General features: G+C 41.2%; 1 protein-coding gene across 3 annotated transcripts in view; it reads right to left on the minus strand.

Moving 5' to 3' along the window:
* Positions 1-23,102, minus strand: part of EPHA10 (EPH receptor A10) — a 390,522-nt gene that overhangs the window by 195,933 nt on the left and 171,487 nt on the right. For all 3 annotated transcript variants that reach the window (XM_069972671.1, XM_069972669.1, XM_069972670.1), the window contains exons 2-3: positions 12,294-12,449; positions 10,474-10,809 (exon numbers count right to left, since the gene is read on the minus strand). In XM_069972671.1, coding sequence (XP_069828772.1) covers positions 10,474-10,809; positions 12,294-12,449 — 492 coding nt within the window. The remainder of the gene's footprint in view (positions 1-10,473; positions 10,810-12,293; positions 12,450-23,102) is intronic.

Here is a 23,102-nt window from a genome sequence, read left to right on the forward strand (position 1 = left end):
ATAGTAGAGTACCCCTTTAATGGACAGTGAAAGAAAAGTTGCCCATTTTTACAGAGTGTCCAGAATTTCATGACTGCTACTTTGACATCCCTTATGATAGAGAGAGTTACAATATGAGAGTTATTGTAAAAGCTGAACATGTGCTTGTTCATAAATTATTATTGCATCTAGAAAATATACACTCTTTGGTACATCGTGCGATGACGTGGGACCCATACATGTCAATAGCAGTGATTGGTTGGCCAGATCAGATGACCCGGGCATATAAGAATCTGGGCCTGCGGTGCTCGCTTCACATGCATGTTGGAAGAGATTAGGGACAGAGCTGCAGATTGTCAGGGAGAGTGTTAGGGAGGGAATTAGCGTTCCAGTAGCCAGGGATACTAGACAAAGAACCCAACAGTCCTTGTAAGGGCTTAAAATTCTGATTTTTTTTTTTTTTTGGAGTACTACAGACTGCTGGCTGGGTCTTACAGTGCAGCTACCACGATCTTAGCAGAACACTGTGGTGATCGACTGCTGCCAGAAACAGTGTTAGGAAGGGAATTAGCTGAATATGTGCTTGTTCACAAATTATTATTGCATCTAGCAATAATTGTGTATATTTGCTAGATTATTACATCTAGCAAATATACACAATTAAAATAAAGCTTTTTCTGATGGATTTTTTTTCTCCATGAAGCTACCTAGTCTACATTGCACAGCCAAGTGATGTGAGTTTATGCCATTGAGGTGGGGTGTATAGTACAAGGCACATTTTATTGTAAAACACATACACTGTACATAATTAAGCAGAGTTAGAAATTCTGAAGAAGTCATTGAATGCATCGGGGGAAGACATTACCGAGCCCTGTGCGCTTCCTCATCCTTCTGATTAGGCATCTCAGTTACAACAAACCCAGAGATTAAGACTAATTAGTTTAGCTGTTGGTGGAGATTTCATCTGGGAGAAGAATTCTGAAGAACCGCAGCTCGAAAACCAAACATCCAATGAGCCTTAGCATTCAACTTGAAGCTGTATCAGATGAGCTCATTGTAGCTCTGTATCACAATATAGCACATGCTAATTTAAAGATGCAATTGAAGCATGCACCATATCACCCAATATCTTTTAATCTTTTTCCTAAAGTGATAAGACTTACATGTGTGTTAAAAGATAAATGGGAATATAAGCAAAATTTATAGTTGTATGCTTGGAAATTATCAAAAGGCAATGCGTAAATTCATATCATATACAGTAGTTCATACATCAATGTAATTATTGGAGATTAGATTACAGGGGTTCACACCGATGGAACATAGAAAATCCACATTGTAAAATGGAGTGGGGCTTTATTTAAGAACTCATGCAACAGTCTTCATAAATGTCCCCCATAGTGTATTAAATAATGGACTTCTTTTGACGCGGCCATCAAATAATGTTAGCAATGATGTCCATTATTTTATGTAGTCGACACAGATTTTTAACAAAATTCAATGGACCTTCAGTAATAGCCACATCCAAAATGGTATGGAAAGCGCCCATCATTCAACCTAAACTTAAATAATGTGCCAACAACCTTCATTGCAATGAGGGTCACCAAAGTATGTTAAACAACGGACGTTACTCAGTACTGAAAGCAACAGCTGTTATTTTGAGTATCAAATAACATTTTTGGAAATCGTTGTGAGAACATGGCCTTACATAGGAGCCATATCAAATCTAAAGCACAAAGAAGGTCAGCAAAGACCCATAGCTTAGTGACTAAGGACAATGCATTCAGAATGTCTTTAGACCCGTTCACTTTTTTCCCATTTTCTCATGTTGTGGCCTTGTGCTAAAATAGATAAATAACTATCTAAATTCCCTCCTATCAATTCCCCCTAATACCCCACAACGACAAAATGAAAACAGAATGTTTGAAAACTTTTAAATTGTGTTAGTTCCGTTCCACAGATTTAGTATATACTGGAATATTCTGGGATATAACTTGGGATACAGCTAAACAACAGTGGTCCCCAACCACTGGCTCAAGAGCCACATAAGCCTCATAACTCTCTGCTGCATGGCTTACCAAAGGAGTTATTACCGTATCCAGTGCTAAATACATATACATTATTGTAGACATAGTAACCACGAAACAGCGCCAAATTAGGATGGCAATATTCTAGTATTTAATTTCAAATCAAAATATTTATCAGCAAATGCTTACAACTTTTTTCCTCAACAGAATTTTCCACCATTTTGGGGTTAAATGTGTCTCATAAAGCACTAAAGCTTGGTGACCCTTGCTATTGACAAACAATAATAAATAATGAATAATAATAATAATAATAATAATAATAATAATAATAATAGTGGCTTTCAAATACTATACAAAAAAACACATACACTATAGTGCTGCATGAATAAATATTTATCATTATCTAAGGATCATAGTATCATAGTATGCAAAAGCTTTTATAATTCATGAAAGTAAAACTGAGAAATCTTACAAATATGTAAACTTGAAAAACAAAAATGTACCAATTCAGTCTGCATAATAAGCTTTTCAGACGATCTGTGCTAATGCCGCTGGTGTGGTCCTTTTCAAATTGGCCACCTTGCTTCTCGAGATCTTTGCCACTTTATAAATATGGAAACCAGGTTGCTTGGTGCACTGGAGGCGGGCTCAGCACCCACAGTGCACCTATATATCCCCCTCCCAGGTGACCTAAGCCTTTTCTGTTATGTCAAACCCACCTTTCTTTTCATGTCTGGCCTGTTGATCTTGAACAACATCAGAGCAGGGTATGAGTCCTACTGACCATCTTCATACCCTGTTCAATGCACCGCTGAAGAGATGAAGTGTGGATTTTTGAGAAGAACTACTGACTGCATCAAGATGAGGCTGCAGAGCCAGGCCAGACATGAAAAGTAAGGTGGAGATAACAGAGAAGGCTTGCGTCACCTGGAGGGAGGATATGTTGGTGCTCTTGGCCCATCTCCTGTGCACCAAGCAGCCTCATTTCTATATTTATAAACCAGCAAAGATCTGGTGAACTGGGTGGCTGATGAAAAAGGACCACACCAGCGGAATCAACACAGAGGCGCCCATAAGGTTGGATAAAAAGCTTGTTATACAGATTGAACTGGTACATTCACTTTAATATGATTGGGCTATGATGAAGAAGATGTGAAAGAGATATGTGAAGATGTGAAAGAGATATGTTTCTGTAAGGTCTCATGTACATAACTCCAGATAAACTATTTGAAGCCATAATAAAGCATCTTAGATGTACAAATCTATGGGCCCATGCTGTACCTTCATACGCTCTGGGAGAACCAAGCTTTGAATCTAAACCAAATTCCAACAGCAAAACAAATATACATTATAGAAAGTTGTTAGAGGACAAAAACGTAGGTCATAAAAGGTCATGAAGGTCATATTGTAGCACACTCATATAATATGGCTTCATAATGTGAAACTATAGGAAATTTGTGTATTGCATTGACTTTTGGCTCTTGAGTCTTGAGTCAGTTGTGTAACTGTGTAATGTTGGCAGTGGCAGATTAAATATACCCTGGGCCCCGGGCTGTCCACCCAACCTGCCCCTCCCCCCCTGGTCAATTCACCCACATTATAATCCAATACTGCCCCCCCCCCCCCCAATGCTGTCCCCAATAAACACTGCCTGCCTCCCCTCCCTGCTGGCCCCAATAAACATAATATTTGGTCTCTTGCTGCACCGAGGATGTCAGGAGAGAAGGGTGCTGATCTTATGGGGGAGGTCACAGCAGCACAGAGGATGTCAGGAGAGGAGGGTGCTGATCTTATAGAGGAGGTCACAGCAGCACAGAGGATGTCAGGAGAGGAGGGTGCTGATCTTATAGGGGAGGTCGCAGGGTCCCAGCAGCACAGAGGATGTAAGGAGAGGAGGGTGCTGATCTTATAGGGGAGGTCACAGCAGCACAGAGGAGGTCAGGAGAGGAGGGTGCTAATCCTATAGGAGATGGTCCCCCTCTTCCCCCTTGTAGATGGTCCCCCTCTTCCCTCCTTATAGATGGTCCCCCCTCTTTCCCCCTTATAGATGGTCCCCCCTCTCCCCCCCTTATAGATGGTCCCCCTCTTCCCCCCTTATAGATGGTCCCCCTCTCCCCCCCTTATAGCTGGTCCCCCTCTCCCCCCCCCTTATAGATGGTCCCCCCTCTTCCCTCCTTATAGATGGTCCCCCTCTTCCCACCATTATAGATAGTGCCCCTCTTCCCCCCCTTATAGCTGGTCCCCCTCTTCCCCCCTTATAGCTGGTCCCCCTCTTCCCCCCATTATAGATGGTGCCCCTCTTCCCCCCTTATAGCTGGTCCCCCTCTTCCCCCCTTATAGATGGTCCCCCCTCTTTTCCCCTTATAGATGGTCCCCCTCTTCCCCCCATTATAGATGGTGCCCCTCTTCACCCCTTAAAGCTGCCCCCCCCCCCCTTATAGATGGTCCCCCCTCTTCCCCCCCTTATAGCTGGTCCCCCTCTTCCCCCCTTATAGCTGTTGGGAAGGCCACCTTAGATGGTCAGCCAGTGCCCCAAGGTTGGCAAGCTTGATCGATATTTATCAAATGTATATGCAAAGCATTAGACAAACAATTCTATACCATACATTTACACTGCTGAGAGTCCTAGCTATTCAATTAGAAGGCTCCTAAGCAATCCATAATTCAAAGTGAGGTTGTTTGCAAGTGCAGCTCAATAGCGGGAAGTGAATGTCACTCTGATGGTGGCTATTCCAAGGATTTAATTACATTAAATGTTATGACAATAATAATAGTAATCAAAGAAGATTAAGCAGATGGTGGCTATTGACCAAGATGATAAAGAAGGCATTAATTTACTACTTTTAATGGGCTTATCTAAACCGATTGTGGCTATAAACATTAATTACAAAACCAATCAAGAGAAAGCATTCAATCACAGCTCTTTTTTAGACGAGCACTTAGCACCCTCTTCTACTGTATTTCCAAAGATGAAATGATCGCCTCATGTTTCATTATGACAGGATGATAAAACATGGGGATAGTTAAGAAATCTTTTAGAGCATGGCTTCAACATTAATGAATAATTTATTAAGGACAGTCTGAAAACATGTTTGGAGGTGTTTAAGTGGCAAAACTTCTCTATGTATTATAATGGAAATAATACACCACTATAGTTGCTGCTAATTCACATAGTCACAAGACACTTGCACCATGTATGAAAGATCTCCTTCAAGGTAATTTGTTTGGGCTTGAAAAAGTCATATAAGCTGTAGTGATTTTTTTCAGCTTCCTGTATTTAAAGATCAAGTGGATGCACCCTTTATATTACTTGATGGTAGTTTTAATAGTTTTGCTATATACAACATCGGTTTTGCCCACGGTGATGTGTGGTGTCGTAATTTATCCCCAATGAAAGGAATAGACATAGACAAAGTAACATTTTACAGATTTAGACCATGTTCACAATTTGTAAAAGAACGTCCGCCATTTAAATTTAAAATAATGGCCATTCTTTTCATTCTTCAATGATTTCCAATAAAGTCTATGGAAACAACAGCCATCGGTACAATGTATAAAATAACAGCCGGCGCTTTCGCAGTGGCCGTCAAATTATTGTTCGTAATTCTTCACTACATTGAATGCGACTTTAAAATAGCGCGTACAAAGGCGGCCATGGCAAGCATAAAACTGAAAAATGTACTAGTGGCCGTCACTGCAATGACGGCCACCAAAGTAAGTTAGATAACGTCCATTATTTAATACAATAACATCCGTGGTTTTGAAAATCAAATAGAGGCCATAGTTGTGTGACCATACCTATAAGATCAATGAAAATGTTAGCACTTTTATTTTTAAAGGGTGACAGTATCACCTTTCAAAATAAAATTGATTTTCAGCGAGTATCTTCTGGATCAACGGTCAGGTAACAAGGTAATTATTAAGGACATGAATGAAAATGATTATTAAGGTATCATGACATCATTCCTCTATTCATACAGCAATAATTTCACACTTCACTATCCACACACTGATAGCATTCCCGGAAGCTTAGATCTACATCTCTGCTAGACTGATATAAAAACTGCACGATGATCACTGTGTAGTATTAACAGAAAATTTAAAATACCTCCCAGCAAGGTTCACAAAAAGGAATTTATAAGACCATGTAAAATCCCTATTTAGTTAAAGAAGGAAAATCCCCGGTGAAAATCCACTGTTCCCTCATTGTCATTTGGCAGAGGCAGCTAAAGCAGCTCTCTAATGTGGCAGCATCTTGCCAAAAAACACAAAAGTTCATAACTTCCGACGATCGTGCAAGTAGACTAAGGTACTAGAAATGGGAGAGTGGGATAAGTGCATATAATCTGAAATATTCTGGCTTTGGGTAAAATGAGCCTTTTAATGTTTTCCACTGTAGGCTTTATCCCCAGAACGCTTTAAAACACCAGCGATTTTATGTGTATAAAGAAAGTTAATGACTTCTACCAGCAATTTAAAAAGGAATACAGCGAATAAAAGAAATGACAAGTGTACAATGGAGACCATGTAGGAAAGTGCAGGAAATATTTTCTGATAATTATTCACATGAGAGCTGCTGCAAGGAGGTGCAAGGTGTAGGTTATTTGTGGTCAAGAAATAGGGTGATATTAATAAAATAACGCATGCTTTATTATACTAAGATGGTCCCCCAAATTACAAAGGCATCAACTTATCTCTTCAGCTGGAAACCTGTCAGTCGGGATGCCATGGTGGAGCCCACCAAACACCCCGGTGGAGCCCGGCATAGTTAACTATCCCTCGGAGTCCCGCTGCTGGATCCGGTCCATGGGCGGAGAAATAACAGCCCAAAGAGGAGCGTGCGCCTTGTGCAAAGCAGATGAGATGAGTCCAATGTCCATAGAAAATGACTGGAGCTGACATTTTCTATGGACGTTAGACTCATCTCTCCTGCTTTGCATAAGGTGATTTCCCGGCCCAGGGACCGGATACCGCAGCGAGACTCCGAGGGATAGTTACCTATGCTGGGCTCCACCGGGGTGTCGGGCGGGCTCGCCAAGGCATCCCGGCTGACAGGTTCCCTTTAAATGGGCACTGTCATTAGGAGAAACTTTTGACATATCAAAAATTTTAATTGGTCATTATCTCTCTGCTGAGACCCCCACCGATCAGGAGAACAGCCTGGATAAGCGAGCTGAACCACATTTCACTCCCCGGGCAACAGCAAACTCTGTCCAGGTGGTTCCATTATAAATGTATTGGGGGCCGCTGAATGAAGATCATTGATAGAAGGAAATAGAATGAAGTGCGTCATCGCAAACATCTCCCTTTCTCATTGTCTTGATTGATGGGGTTCTCAGTAGTGAGTATTATAATAATAATTCCTTTATATAGCGCCAACCTATTCTGCAACACTTTATATGGCTTGTCATTACTCAAGTCAATCTAAATTCCAGATTTCTGTATGTTTTGGAGTATTGGAAGAAACCAGAGTACCAGAGTGCGCGGACTTTTTCTTGTTCGCGCGTGCGCATATCCATTGAGTATCGGAGCGGATGTGACGATGCCGGCCGATGACCGGAAGCAAGCGTCGGCGTTTCGGAAGCCCATGGATGTCTGCAATAAGGGATAGGAGTATAAATAGAGCAGGCACATGCAATAGAATATGCCCCTTGATAAAGTGGTCATCTGCGAAACGCGCGTCGGGGTGTGCCAGGGGAACAGCAATATGGGTAAGACTGGATTACTTACATTATTATGACCTTACAGTAAATTTATTTTTTTCGGGCCGGTGGCAATTTCATGGGTGTTACGTTTACAGATCCCAATTGTATCTAGAGAGTTAGTTATACATGCACTGATGCACCTAGAATCATAGATTTATTGGGATTGTGCTGTTTACATCACTAATTAACTTGTGCCCTTTGTATATGTAATATATCTTTACAAATGGTCTTTTGATCCATATTTGTTTTGTATCCCCTGGATTTTTGTACTGTCATCACCTTTTCCCTCATTTTTTTATGTATGATATCTTCATTTTATATATTCTTAATTAATAAAGGAATTTCTTTGAATTAAGGAAGTTATGCTCAATTAGTGTTTTTTGGTATATTTTGGTAGTTTATTGAGTTTTCCCTGTTATATTGGTATTGATTGATATGCGGGATACATCGTTTTGCACATGCGATTTATTTAGTATTTCCCTGCAATTTGGAATTATTTTTGTATTAATTTATCTGCAACTTTGTAGCTTCTTTGTAATGCTGGGAGGTTCGATCTGAGGTCAAGTTGCTCATGAGATTTCTGAGAAAAATCTTCCCAGCATTACAAAGTTGCAGATATAGACTTGTTTTTATCAGCCATCTTGGAAGAGAGCAGAGATTGACTGAACACCTCAGACACAGTTTTTTGTGTCTTTAGCAGAAAGCAGCAGCTCAAAGCTGAGGGAAGGAGACAGAAAAGGTAAAAACATGTATGGAAGGAATTGGCTCCAGGAGAAGAGGATGATTCAGCATATATTTTACCTAATCAGATAACCACTTTAGGGACTCACATTATCTCAGTTAGTTATCTGCTCAGCTACTTACTTTGCTTTTGCCCACAGCTTAACCCTACTTTATGCAGTATTAGCATAGCACAGATTAAATTATATATCCTATATCCCTGTTTTTATGCAGCGCCTTACACTACTGAAAATTCAGCTTAACTAATCTGTTAACATGGTAAAATTGGATTGCTATCTGTAATAAATGTCTGCACAAAGCTTTTATTGTCTGTATTAGATTGCTCTTTTAGAGTTTATGGACACTGGATCAATATAACTTAACTGTTGCATAGAAGTAGTTGCAGTGAAATTTACATCAGCGGTACGAATGCATAGCTATAGACTAAAATGGTAATAAATATGGCAGCGGATTTGCTGGGATATGCGATCTGCTGCAAACTCATAAAGTGTAAATTGACTCTACTACCATGTTTACCCACCCCCATTGCTCCGCTGCTCTCCTGTCTGCTTCTCTGGGTCCCGACTCACTGACAGCCAGCTCAGCCAATCAGTGCACTGTACTGCCACAGCCAGTGATATGCTGAGAGGACTGTCGGTAAGCCGGGACCCAAAGGCAGACAGGAGTGCGCTAGAGGAACGGGAGCAGGGAGCAGGTATTAATTATTTTTACTGGCCCGGCATAGAAGTAGTTAAAGAAAGCTGCCACTACAGGGCTATAGACTCTAATGGTAATGAGTATCACAGTGGATTTGCTACGATATGCACAGCGTGAAATCCAGTGCAAGCTTGTTTTCATGTGAATTTACCCTTAATGTCTTCTAGCTGTAATCTAGTTCTGTTAAATCCTCAAGTTCACTGACCAAAAGAAGGTTGCCTTTTTTCAGAAAAATAGCCAAATGCTGGTATTTCCTATTAAGAAAGTAGAGTTTGTTCTGTGGTCTTGTATATAATTTTAAAAATCAATATTTCATAGTGGTTTATCGTATTATAGAAGCAAAATGTGTATAATAATAATAATAATAATAATAATAATAATAATAATAATAATATTTATTTGTATAGCGCCAACAGATTCGCAGAGTGTATAGTATGAGACTAAATGTCTGTTCTCTATAGGCGTCTGAACGCCTCAACTGTTTGACACCAAATTTAGCATGTAGATACATTGGATGCTTAGAAAGGTTTGTGTAAAAGTTTTGATCTTGCTAGACATACACAGCACTTATAAGTTGGGGTTCTCTGCTATCAGCCATTACTACAGTCTGTGGTCTAAAGGCTTTCAAACACCTGATCAGATTAGGGGAGATTTGTCTTTTTTTTTATACAGTAAAAATCTTACTATAAGCCAGCTTGAAATATCTGTTCATTTGGCCTCAGATTTCGTACATAAGTACATTGGGTGTCCAGGAAGGTTTTTGTAAATGTCCCAACCTTGTTTGATCTATACAGCACCCTTTGTTCTCTGTTATCAGCCATCACAGCCTGTCCTTATTAGGTATCTAAACAAATAGATTTTTTGACCCCAAATTTGGCCTGTTGTTTTATTGTCCATGTTTTCATAAGGATCTTGACCTTGATAGAGGTATACAGCACTTAAAAACTGTTCTTTTACCATCTGATATGAGAGCTTGTTCTCTATAGGCATCTAAAAGCCTAACCAGTTTGACCCTAAACATGGCACGTAAGTACAGCAGGTGTCTGGGAAGGTTTTTGCAAAAATCACAACATTGTCAGACATATACTATACATTGGAAGAAGTAGTAGACACAGTGCAATATGGCTGTTATGCTCAAAATTAAACAGTGTTTTACTGCCGGGGTATATAGGGCTACTAGCAATTCCCCCTAAAAAAGAAAAAAAAAACTAACAAAGCCAATAAACACAGCAAAAGACAAAACTGTTTATCTAGGCAGCTCCACACTATTTTTTCGGATATAATTTGCAAAAATACATTTTAAGTTGAAGCTATGATTTGTACAGTACCTGCGTTATTTGTAGAGATGTTAATTTCAGCAAACTGCTTGGTGTACATACTAAAATCAGAAACTCCATTGACAGATTCCACCCGGATGGTGTAATTCATATGAGGCAACAAGTTGACCAATGTCACTGTCCGATCTACTAATCCAATCTGCTGAGGAACATAACCAATGCTGCTGCCACAAGGTTCACATTGCGGAAAGATCATGGAGCAACGGTCACAGAAGATATTGTAACTGAGATCGCCTCGGCCTCCTGTGTCCAGCGGCGCATTCCATTCTAAAACTAGTGTGGTTTGTTTCATGATATAAATCAGATCCCGTGGTGCAGAAGGTGGCCCTGGAAGTAGAAAGAGGAACTTAGGTAAAGCATACATTAAAGACTATGGGGTTGGGGGGTTATCAATAGATTTATAATTCCTGCTCTAAGTAAATACTTGAAAATAATCACATGTCGGGTGTAGTGTAGCAGGCGAAGACTTTTATGCACGGCTCAGGCTCTTTGAGCGGTTCAGTGAGGGGCTTTATGGCATTTGGGCCCCTCTTACCCAGGGAGAGGAGGCCCAACTGCTGTGAAGCCCCACCTAGGTGACACTGTCCATATAGTAGAGGGGGCCCCGCTTTGGTAAGCCCCACCTAAGTGACACTGTTCATATAGTAGAGGGGGCCCCACTGTGGTAAGCCCCACCTAAGTGACACTGTTCATATAGTAGAGGGGGCCCCACTGTGGTAAGCCCCACCTAAGTGACACTGTCACTATAGGAGAGGGGGCCCAACTGCTGTGAAGCCTTACCTAGGTAACACTGTTCATATAGTAGAGGGGGCCCCACTGTGGTAAGCCCCACCTAAGTGACACTGTCCATATAGGAGATGGGGCTCAACTGTTTAAGAGTCTCCCGGAAGCCCTGCTGGTACGGACAACTGCACATAGAGTAAGGGGGGGGGGGGGTACAATACCACTTTAACACCCATTGTGTAAGTCCAAACTATACAGAGTATACTGAGCTAAAAGTGTATAAATGTTTAAGATTGTTGCCGGACACTATAGCATTAGTGGTTGACCTACTAGAACAGTGAGGCTGGTTTTAAAAGGGCTTAAAGGGAACCAATTACACCGAATATGCCCCTAATGTTAAGGAAACGTGCTGGTACATCGCCCAGCATGCTTCCCAAGCATGCCCCCATACCCTCCGTCCCCTCCTTGGTTATGCTGCAATCTTACATTTTTGAAGTCCCGCGCTGTATGGTAATAAGGTGTAGGTAGTCACAGTGGGCGTATTTAGTTATGGTGTGGGCAGCTGTAGTCATGGTCCTGGACGGCTGTGAACGCTGTAATCACACCCAGAGGGGTGTGGTTGAAGGAGCTGGCTCTGATGACGTCACCTGTGGATTGCGTTCCACGTCGGCGGCGCGGCTACGTCTTTAGCACGCCGCGCATTCACAGTACAGCAGGAGAAGACGCTGATGTTCTGCGCTTGCGCGACGTGCTAAAGACGTAGCAGCGCCGCCGACGTGAATGCAGTCCCCTGTACCAGCACGTTTCCTTAACATTAGGGGCATATTCGGTGTGATTGGTTCCCTTTAATAAGGCAGCAAGTCCGAGCCTAACTATGGGTTTGATGACCCAAAGTGATAGCTGACAGTTCACTTATCACGTCGGGGTTTACATATGGTATTTCTGTAAACCCTGAAAAAGCTGCAGGATTTTCCATTATACCTTTTCATTCAGATTTTTACTAAAACTTTTGGCCAAAAATACTGACTAAATCCTACATGGGAACCCAGCCTAGTTATTGCTACATGGACAATTTTATAACAACTTACTTGTACAAGAAGTAGAAGGAGAATCCAAAGGAGACCGGTAGAAGTTCTTCTCACAGCTGCAGACAGTAGATGACTCCTGATTCGTATAGCTATACTGAGGACAAGGAGCACAGGTCTGGAGGCGGCTGGACATTTTATAAAACCCCGGAGGACAAGCTGTTATGACAGAGAAAAACAAAGACATATATAATAAAAATTGATGCAAATAAAATTATCAAATGGTTTTCTAAACAATCTAAATATAATGTACAGTATTAGTTTCTGCATTATAATTTTTATATAGAATAATTAACAGATTGTATTCAGATGAATTATAAAGATCAAGAAGCTTGCACCTCTTAGTAAATCCAGATGGATAAATCGGGGCGGGGCGGAATTTATGACCCGCGTACAAGTAAGCCAGTCTTCATAACTGTCCCCAATGAGATTTTGTATAGAAAAAAATACTTTTTTTTTCTTTTTTTCTCTTCCATTTCTCTTCCTGTTCACCTTACACAGACCTGGACAATGTCATAACTAGACCACTGCTAACATTATGCCACTGAAGTGCCCTAACATAACCATGGCTATACACATAGGGCTTTCATCAGCTAGTGTGGTTAATCAATCATCTGTGACAGTATTCATAGAAAGGATCCTACCAGCAACATCTAATATTAAAATGGCAGATGTGTCTTGTTTAAAGGAGAAGTTCGTCCTTGTGAAACATTTGTTAAACTACAGGGGCAGGAGGGAACATAATGAATCATCCCAACACACCTCTCCCCATGCCTCTCCACCAGTGAATCGCTGCCCCAGGATCTCCTGAAGAGCCGGTCGCACGACCCTGTTGATGGACAGCCCCCTCAGCCAGTCAATGACTGGGGCAGAATGCCGCTGCAGTCACTGATTGGCTAAGCGGGCTGTCCATCAGTTGGGGCAGGAATTTTTTTGTGAGTCATGACTTCACCAGAGCTAGGGAGAAAATACCTTCTAGTGGGGGTCCCAGAGCTTGTCACCCATAGCATCGGGAGCAAAAGCCATGATTGATTGTTATGTTCTCCCCTGTACCTGCCGCTAAAGGCCGGACTTCTTCTTTAAGAAAAATACACAAGGACAGCGCTCCATAGCTCGGATCAAAGGTATAGCAGACAGGGAGGAGACAACGTGTAAGGAGACCCTCACCTGGTGGGGTTGTGCTATAGGTAGAGGCACAACACTCGTCAAAGCATGTATAAAGGACCGCAGCCACTCCCGCTGTCCCAAAGGAATGATATGCATAAAAACCTCCAACACCAACAAAGCAGGGATCAAAGGGCGCAGGTCCGGGAAGAATGGAATAAATATTGACGTATAAAATATTTATTGAGACTCGGCGCGTTTCGGAACCGCACCGGTTCCTTTCTCAAGAGTCATAATGTTCTCAACATTATGACTCTTATGACTCGTGCTTCGTTGGTGTTGGAGGTTTTTATGCATATCTTTAAGAAAAATGACAGTGATCTTGTGTAAAATGATTGGACAAATGTGTTTGATCGTTTCATATGCTTATTTATTTATTTATTTATTTTCTCATAACCACATAAAGTCCGAGCTGATTAGATTTGTATAATTCCCAAATAATGGTTTGCCCAAATGACCAAAGTCTGCCATTTGGGCTTTTAGCTCACGTGTATCACCATCTGCATTGATGCCAGTCTATAATGTTCACAGTTTTTCAGATAATCAGTGTATTTCTACCTACAATATACTGGGACTCACTACATGAAATACTTAGTCAATATTTAGCTGAAAAAAGGCAACTCTTAGTATTTATTAATAGAAGAATTAAATCTAAGCAGCCAACCATTCTATCCTGCTATCACATTCAACCAAGGACAGAGTGTGAATACTGCTCATTTTAAGCTCCAAAAGCCTGAATTTTTCAGGGATATTGAGAATAATGGTTCTGTTTTACAGGAGAAAAAGTGCAAACAAATCAGGAGTTACAAAGACATGCAATAGATGCTCAACAAACACTAGCCATATTTCTCAGGTTAAAAGCAATCTTCATGTCGCTGTTGTAAAATATTCTCTCTCTCTGCACTCTCTCTCTCTCTCTCTCTCTCTCTCTCTCTCTTTCTCTGAAGGTGCACACTATTACAGTAATGGACATACATACGGAACATGTGTATATCCACTGGGAACATCTTTACCAGCAAAGCAGACATCCTTTAGTCTTTTTGTCAGAAGAGCATTTCTAAAAAAGATGTCTACTTTCATCTAATACAAGAGCGCAGAATGAGACGCGATTGGCACTTTGCTTACTACTCCAAACAAAAGTTACCTCTATTGTTTTAGGGTGTTATTCCATGGGTGGATGGGGACCCTATAATAACTGTAAACGAGCGCCGATCTGCTGGATTATCGATTATCGTTTACAAGGGCTGCATGGACATTGTTACCGATGTCCTTGCAGCCCTTGCTTAAACTTTATACATTACCTATGCAGGCTGCAGGGCTCCTCTCGTGCTCTTCTTCTTCGGGTCCCATGCGCTGCAGCTTCAAAGCGGCCTGTCTGAGCTGACAGACTGCTCAGCCAATCACAGGCCAGGACTGCCGCGGCCAGTGATTGGCTGAGCAGCCTGTCAGCTCAGACAGGCCGCTCTGAAGCGGCAGCGCGCGTGACCGGGGGAGAAGAAGAGCGCAAGAGGAGCCCTGCAGCATGGATAGGTAATGTAAGTCATCTGCTTCCGGCCACGCACCACTATTACATGTAGTGGTGAGGGGTCGGCGCCCAACAATTATAGGTTCAGACCTATATCAATGATCAGTCGATGATCGTTGTCATCGGCTGTTCGTTGTATTTATTACACAGAGCAATAATTGGCAGAATCGGGTTGATTGCTCTGTAGAATAGAGTATGATGATATTTTGAAGAATTGGTGGGCAAGGTCATGGTAATACACAAAGAGTGTCTAGATAGGTCTAATAGGTCAAATGTAGAGGTCATAAGGTGTAAGATAAACAATAGAGATGAACACAACTTGAACACACTGAAATTTTAAATATCGAAAGCCTGGATGCAGCGTATGGGAGTCCTGAAAAACGTGGCTATAGCGTTTGTTAGAATGTAAGTGAAGCTCTACATGAGCTAGCCAACAATCATCCATACGGCCCTACACTGACAATTATTGAGAGGTTTCCTTTTAGAAAGCCAGTTTTCTACAACAGCAAATCTACTAGATTATCAGTCATATCGGGCCGAAGTCTTACTATCTAAAAGCATCTCTGAAAGTCCCCAAAACACGTCAGAGAAATTGTGCCGCCAACATCATCATGTTTGACAAAAAAAAAAAAAAAAAAAATATCTGTATGGTCTGTTTTAGGGATGGAGACTTGTTCTCTTGCAATTTAAAAGCACTGTTAAAAATATTCTGAGTCCGCCTATAAGTAAGGAGGAGGGGCCTAATTTTAAAATGGCGTACAAGTATGCCGGTCATCGTAAAACGTTTCCCTTAGACTTCATAGTTACGTTTCTAGATATAGATGTAGCAAACACCAAGAAAACATTAAGTTAACATAGAGAGTTGCTGTTCTTTGTTTCCCTGAAGCTTTCTGGCCATTTGTGCTGTATATTGTATGCTAATTATAAGATTCTATGAACCACCATAGACTACCCCTGACAAGCAGTTCTAGCTGTATTACATGGACATCAATTTACCTGTATTATAACCATATAATACTACATTTCCCCTGCAGATGCTGCACTTCCTCCTTGCAAAATCAGCTGTCTGTTAGGGTCTGAGGAGTTGGACCCTCAACAGTTGTTAGGGATTAGCAAATTTACAGTCCTAACAGGCAAAACCCAATGCCTTTGAAGTCTGTGCCGATCCATGTTGCTCCTCTCTGGGTGCCTGGAAAAGCTGGATCCAGTCCTGGGAAACTTCTCTAAGTTTCCAAGGACTGGGTCCAGCTTTTCCAGGCACCCGGAGCGGAGCGGCACAGGCTTTAAAGGCTGATAAACCAGTTGACGAGCAAACGAACCGTTTCGCTTCATTTGTACTGTAAATTTGCTCTCTAGTTCTTCCATTAAAGGGGATATCATGGAACATCCCTTTAATACAATATATTTGTCAGGTAATATCAGTAATGGTGTTATGGCTTTTACTGTAGATACTAAATGTCATTGGGAGAGAAAAACATATTTTTTGTTCTTCTATACTGTAAAAATCCAGCAAAAAGTAGAAAAAAAGGATGAACATTTTGGGGTTGAATATAAAAAGCAGCAGTGGAATTGCCACTTTGTAGCTAATGTCTTAGAGTGATTGTTGTGCTAGATGATAGATTTTGCAATGTGAAAATATGGATATTCGCAGAGCTCTTTTACCTTTTGAAATGGAATCTAACATGAAATTAAACTTGTCTTTTAAACTTTGTACCGATTTGTTCTCTCACATTAATGTTAAATGGTTAAAAGGGCGCTCTTAGAAGAGCAAATGTGAAACGCCTTGGCTAAACCTTCCATTTATCCTGTGTCTGTGTTTAAAGAACAATTTCATACACAGTTGACCTAAGATTTTAGAGAATCAAGCGCATTGTGGACAGGGTACCATAATATTTTGTCAGGCGACACAGTAGAAAAGATTGCTGTGTAGAACACAATAAAACCAATGGTTATGAATACGGGATTTGCACATATCCCTTATTCTTCTTCTCATTGTGACAGTTGTACAACAACAGTTGTCAGGGCAGCCGCTAGAAATTCAGGATTGGAAAATACATAGGTACATAGTAAGGTTGAAAAAAAAAGACACATGTTCAACCAAGAAGGGGGGAATGGATAAAAGGAAGAAAGATGGATGGGAAAATTTTCTATTTCTACATGTGCGATAATGTTGCTAAGGTAAAAAATCTCCTTGATTTAAATAATTAAAGGGAATCACACTGAAAATATTTTTTTATGAAATTTTCTTGTTGTCTGTGTATATTGTATATATCTTTTTTGCATATAAATTATTATTTAAGTGCAAACACAATTGCGCAAGACAATAAAGCCCTAGAATAAAATGGTTACACCCTGTAAGATCACAAGTTCAAACAGCCCTGTAGGTTGATAAAAAAAAGCACTAAGGCTCTTAGAAGGATAGAAGAAAAAAAAACCTGCAAACATGAAAATTGGCCCTGTCCTAGAGGCAAAATTCCACTGTGTCCTTAACCCCTTAAGGGCCCATGACATACAGGTACATCATGGGAGCCTGTCACTTAAAGCGACTCTGTACCCACAATCTGACCTCCCCAAACCGCTTGTACCTTTGGATAGCTGCTTTTAATCCAAGATCTGTCCTGGGGTCCGTTCGGCAGGTGATGCAGTTATTGTCCTAAAAAACAACACTTAAACTGGCAGCCCCGTGCCCACCGACCAGGGCTTTGATTGTGTATCCATTAGGCTGGCACACCCTTACTGTCCCTCCTCCCCGCCCCCGCCCCCGCAGATTGCCTCCTATTCCTCACCTGTGTCAGAGGGTGGGGAGGAGGGATCGAGGGGTGGTGAAAAGTTTGGGCATACTCCCGTTGGGCACAGGCTGTAAGTTTAAAAGTTGTTTTTTAGGACAATAACTGCATCACCTGCCGAACGGACCCCAGGACAGATCTTTGATTAAAAGCAGCTATCTGAAAGTACAAGTGGTTTGTGGGGGTCAGATTGTGGGTACAGAGTCGCTTTAAGACATTACCTGGAGCTGTAACCTTTGTTGCCTTTTAGGGCAACAATGAACTTTGCACTTACACTTGCTATTAACCCCTTCATTACCAAGGTCATTGATGCACAGATATCCAGGTCACAATGAAGCTGTGCCACCTCCTCGTCTTCTAAGAGCCATAACGCTTTTATTTTTCCACCTACAGGGCTGGTTGGGGCTAATCTTTTGCACCAAGATCTCTAGTTTTCATTGGTATTATAATAGTGTAAAAGAAAAATTTTGACCACTTTTTATAAAAAATTATATTAAAAAATATAAAAAAATCTTCAATTCTGGTTTTATTCCCCCCCCCCTCTTTTTGTTCACGCTGTTCACTGAATATCTATGTGATACAGTGGTAGTGGCTTTGCTTTTTACTGTATATATAGTATAGTACAATATTGAATGGATGTCGGTCACACATCTGTCTGCACTCCCCTGTGTCCTCCTCCGGGTTTCCATCCACCTCCAGCCAGGTCAGCCAATCACTGACTGAGAGTGGACAGGGCAGTGGCAAATGATTGACTGAGCGGGTTGTCACCCTTGTCTCGAGAGTGTCAGCCTACTCAGCCAATCACTGGCCACGTCGCTATCCTGTCTCGAGACAAGAGTGACAGACCACTCAGTCAATCACTGACTGAGAAAGAACAGCACTGCGGCCATTAACTGGCTAAGCGGGCTGCAACTCTAATCTTGAGATGGCATAGGGGCCAGTGATTGGCTTAGCAGGCTGTGCCAATCACGGGCCACGGCGCAGTCCTATTTAAATTAGTGGTTGGCTAAATGGGATTTTGACGGCTAGGGGGGACACTGGACATCGGAGAAGGAGAACACCGGGTGAGTGCTGACAGGTACGTATTGTTGAGCAAATTTTTGAATATATAATTGACATTATATTGTAACACATTAACAATAAAAAAAACTGTAGCCTAATTTGTAAGAACTGATGCAATTGTCTGACAATGAATAGAACATTAGATAAGGAGTCTAACATTGTTTTGCTTTCCGTGCATACTAGCACAAACATTTACTAGTAGAGAACACCTATAGATTCTGGATTCTATGATAAACCTCCCAGGTCTTTGTTTATTTTTTTCTCTTGTCCTTATTATTGTTGCGATATTTCTCAATAAAGTTTTCTTGTACCAATTCATTTGATATTTTTGCTCATTTGCATATCGGATGGGTTTATAGGTGTTTAGTTTTATTTACTAGTAGAGGATTAGTCCTGTTAACACAGAGAACTCGGTCCTAGATTATTGTCATGTAGAGAGTCTCTCTTCTATGGAATACATTCAGCAGAAAACAGTTGGGAGCCATTCAGTCACACAGTTGTAAAGAAGCATGAGATGGCAAGGCTAACTCATTTCCTTAGTGTTTTTATCCAAATGAATGACTAAAGCAGTAATGTATGCAAGTTATTTCTAGAGAAACAGCACAGACTCCGTTCTACTCATACATAAACACAGCACCATATGCTGCATTCACAAGATACCAGGAAGTGGCCAAGCACACTCAATGTGACCAAGAAAACACAAACGTTTCAATTCTCACCGTATGCCGGTGTGTCTTTACGAGGGCTAATTCTGCACACTTCCTATGAGAAACATTAACTGTTTATTGACTAAATCTTAGACAAGTACAGCAGAGCATCCACATGGCCAGTAAGTAGTAAGCTACACTGTGCCCTAGTAATAAAGTCAGTACTAGTTATGGATTACCATTTCCACCATGCATAAAGTTAATGCAGCATGGAGTGGGTGTAATATAGGTGAGGTTATCCAAAAACTACATTTGCAACAGATTCTGGCTGCATATTACAGCTGAAACTATCTGGCACCTTTTGGGTTTTGACTTTAGCCTAATCCTGAAAGTTTTACATTGTAGATGCCATTATTCAGAATATGAGGGCAAAGAGCTTTTTTCATTTTTAAGTAGTATAAAGAAAGAAAAACTACATAAATTGGTATCACTATAATCATACTGAGCCACAGAACAAAGAAAATACTGTACATATGTAGAAAGTGCCAAGTTAAGAGATGGTGTGTCTCAACTTCCTCAACGTTTACTAAGCTCTCAGACCAGTGAATGATGATAATTATATTAATTTGAATAAATATCCAAATTACCTTTGTTGGGACTCACCCCTCTTTTATAGTAAGAAAAAAATCCCTATGTTTAAATATAATGCCAAACACTGTGCCTCCTGAATGTAATAATGCCAGACACTGTGCCTCCTGAATGTAATAATGCCAGACACTGTGCCTCCTGAGTGTAATAAGGCCAGACACTGTGCTTCCTGAATGTAATAATGCCAGACACTGTGCCTCCTGAGTGTAATAAGGCCAGACAATGTGTAATAATGCCAGACACTGTGCCTCCTGAGTGTAATAAGGCCAGACACTGTGCTTCCTGAATGTAATAATGCCAGACACTGTGCCTCCTGAGTGTAATAAGGCCAGACACTGTACTTCCTGAATGTAATAATGCCAGACACTGTGCCTCCTGAATGTAATAATGCCAGACACTGTGCCTCCTGAGTGTAATAAGGCCAGACAATGTGTAATAATGCCAGACACTGTGCCTCCTGAGTGTAATAAGGCCAGACAATGTGTAATAATGCCAGGCACTGTGCCTCCTGAATATAATAATGCCAGGCACTGTGCCTCCTGAGTGTAATAAGGCCAGACGCTGTGCTTCCTGAATGAAATAATGCCAGACACGGTGCCTCCTGAGTGTAATAATGCCAGACACTGTGCTTCCTGAATGTAATAATGCCAGGCACTGTGCCCCTGAATATAATAATGCCAGGCACTGTGTCTCCTGAGTGTAATAAGGCCAGACACTGTGCTTCCTGAATGAAATAATGCCAGACACTGTGCCTCCTGAGTGTAATAATGCCAGACACTGTGCCTCCTTAATATAATAATGCCAGGCACTGTGCCTCCTGAATCTGATAATGCCAGACACTGTGCCTCCTGAATGTAATAATGCCAGACACTGTGCCTCCTGAATGTAATAATGCCAGACCCTGTGCCTCCTGAGTGTAATAATGCCAGAAACTGTGCCTTCTGAGTGTAATAATGCCAGACACTGTGCCTCCTGAATGTAATAATGCCAGACCCTGTGCCTCCTGAATGTAATAATGCCAGACACTGTGCCTCCTGAATGTAATAATGCCAGACCCTGTGCCTCCTGAATGTAATAATGTCAGACACTGTACTTCCTGAATGTAATAATGCCAGAAACTGTGCCTTCTGAGTGTAATAATGCCAGACAATGTGCCTCCTGAATATAATAATGCCAGTCACTGTGCCTCCTGAATTTAATGGTGCCACCTTCTGTATGCCTAAATGTACTTGCCCTCTATGAGGAATGCTGGTGCTGGCATGAGGCAGGATTTCCTCTTCTGTGTCAAAGGAGGCTGAGCATGCAGGGGAGGAGCGGCTGCTTTTCCCAACACACAGCTTCAAAATCAGCTAGGAGCTACAGCCAATCTCTGCATCAACTCAATCCTATCCTAATGGCAGCTCAGTTTTGGTGGCATTACTTCCCTGTTAAATGGGGATATGTGAGCTATATGATAGAGATGAGGGTAGGAACCACCCCACAACAAAGCTTCATAAATCCTTAAACAATGAGGAATCACACCACAGTGAAGCTCCATATGCAAAGAGGAGCCTGTGTGTGAATAACACATAACCCAGGACCAAGAAGTACAGTTATTAAATTATCTTAATTTACCAGAGCAAAATGGCCCAATGCGAGAGCACAAAGCACCATCCACAAAAAATCTTACCCGCTCAGCAGATTGCCAGTCTGGGCCTGCAACAGGGCAGCAAACCTATGCATATTATAACATGTTTTAGTTTTCAGTGATAGCCATGTTTAGGGGTTTTTACAATATTTTTTTTTTTTAAGGAGTCAAGCTTCAAAGAAAAAAAAGAAAGTGCATTGCTCACTTGACTGACCCTCATCACTGCTATTCCAAGGTCTATGGTTCCCTGCTGAGCACCACGTCTAGACCCATTTCAACATACAGGAAATACACATAAAATCTTAAGCCACAGCAGTTACCAGTTTGATCACAGGACCTTGGTACTCAGTTTGAGCTCTCAACAAGGAAAGAAATATTAGCAACATTTTACAATTAAATCCCTGGAATTAATCTATATTGGACAAAGTTGGGGCAAATCTAAACCTAGTACTTCCCTCATCCTTCTCTGGACCTGTGGTTCTAGTGAGTGTTGCCTCTTCCTCCTGAGCAATACAAATGCAAAAAAAAAATAAAACACTTCCAACAACGGAATCTGCGGGTGTATTCAAACATATACAAAAACTACACCAGCACACTGTAAACATTAACCCTTTGAGGACCAAGCCCAAAATGACCCAGTGGACAGTGCAAATTTTCATTTTTGTGTTTTCATTTTTTCCTCCTCCTCTTCTAAGAGCTCCAGCACTTTCAGTTTTCTATCTACAGGGCCATGTGGGGACTTGTTTTTTACAGGAGTAGTTGTACTTTGTAATGGCGGCATTCATTCTTTCATTCAGGTTTCTCCCATTGAAACATACTTGTCCCCTATCCACAGGGGGTTAAAACTGAAAATCATCCTTGTGATAAGAATACATGAAAACCAAAATAGCAGGTTGAATTGGTTTTTTAAAAGAATGCAGTGATTTCCGATTGCCAAGGAGACCATCGACTACAACACTTCCATGGGAGTTCTCCTACTGTCTCTTCAAGTACCCCAGTGTAGGAATATATTCATGTTGAGTCTCCTACTGTCTCTTCAAGTACCCCAGTGTAGGAATATATTCATGTTGAGTCTCCTACTGTCTCTTCAAGTACCCCAGTGTAGGAATATATTCATGTTGAGTCTCCTACTGTCTCTTCAAGTACCCCAGTGTAGGAATATATTCATGTTGAGTCTCTGTCAAGAAGGTCTTGAATCAATTTAGCATTGTAACTTCTAAGCCATAAAAATCTTTTAGGGCTCTATTAAACTTTCATAGGCCAAAGTATTAAATTCAGCGGAAAGGTGAAAGACAGAACACTCAACTTTGTCTAAAGCCATTAGCAGGCCATTCATTATTAAAAAAATATTTA

This window comes from Dendropsophus ebraccatus, chromosome 5 (genome assembly GCF_027789765.1).
Source record: "Dendropsophus ebraccatus isolate aDenEbr1 chromosome 5, aDenEbr1.pat, whole genome shotgun sequence".
NCBI lineage: Eukaryota > Metazoa > Chordata > Amphibia > Anura > Hylidae > Dendropsophus > Dendropsophus ebraccatus.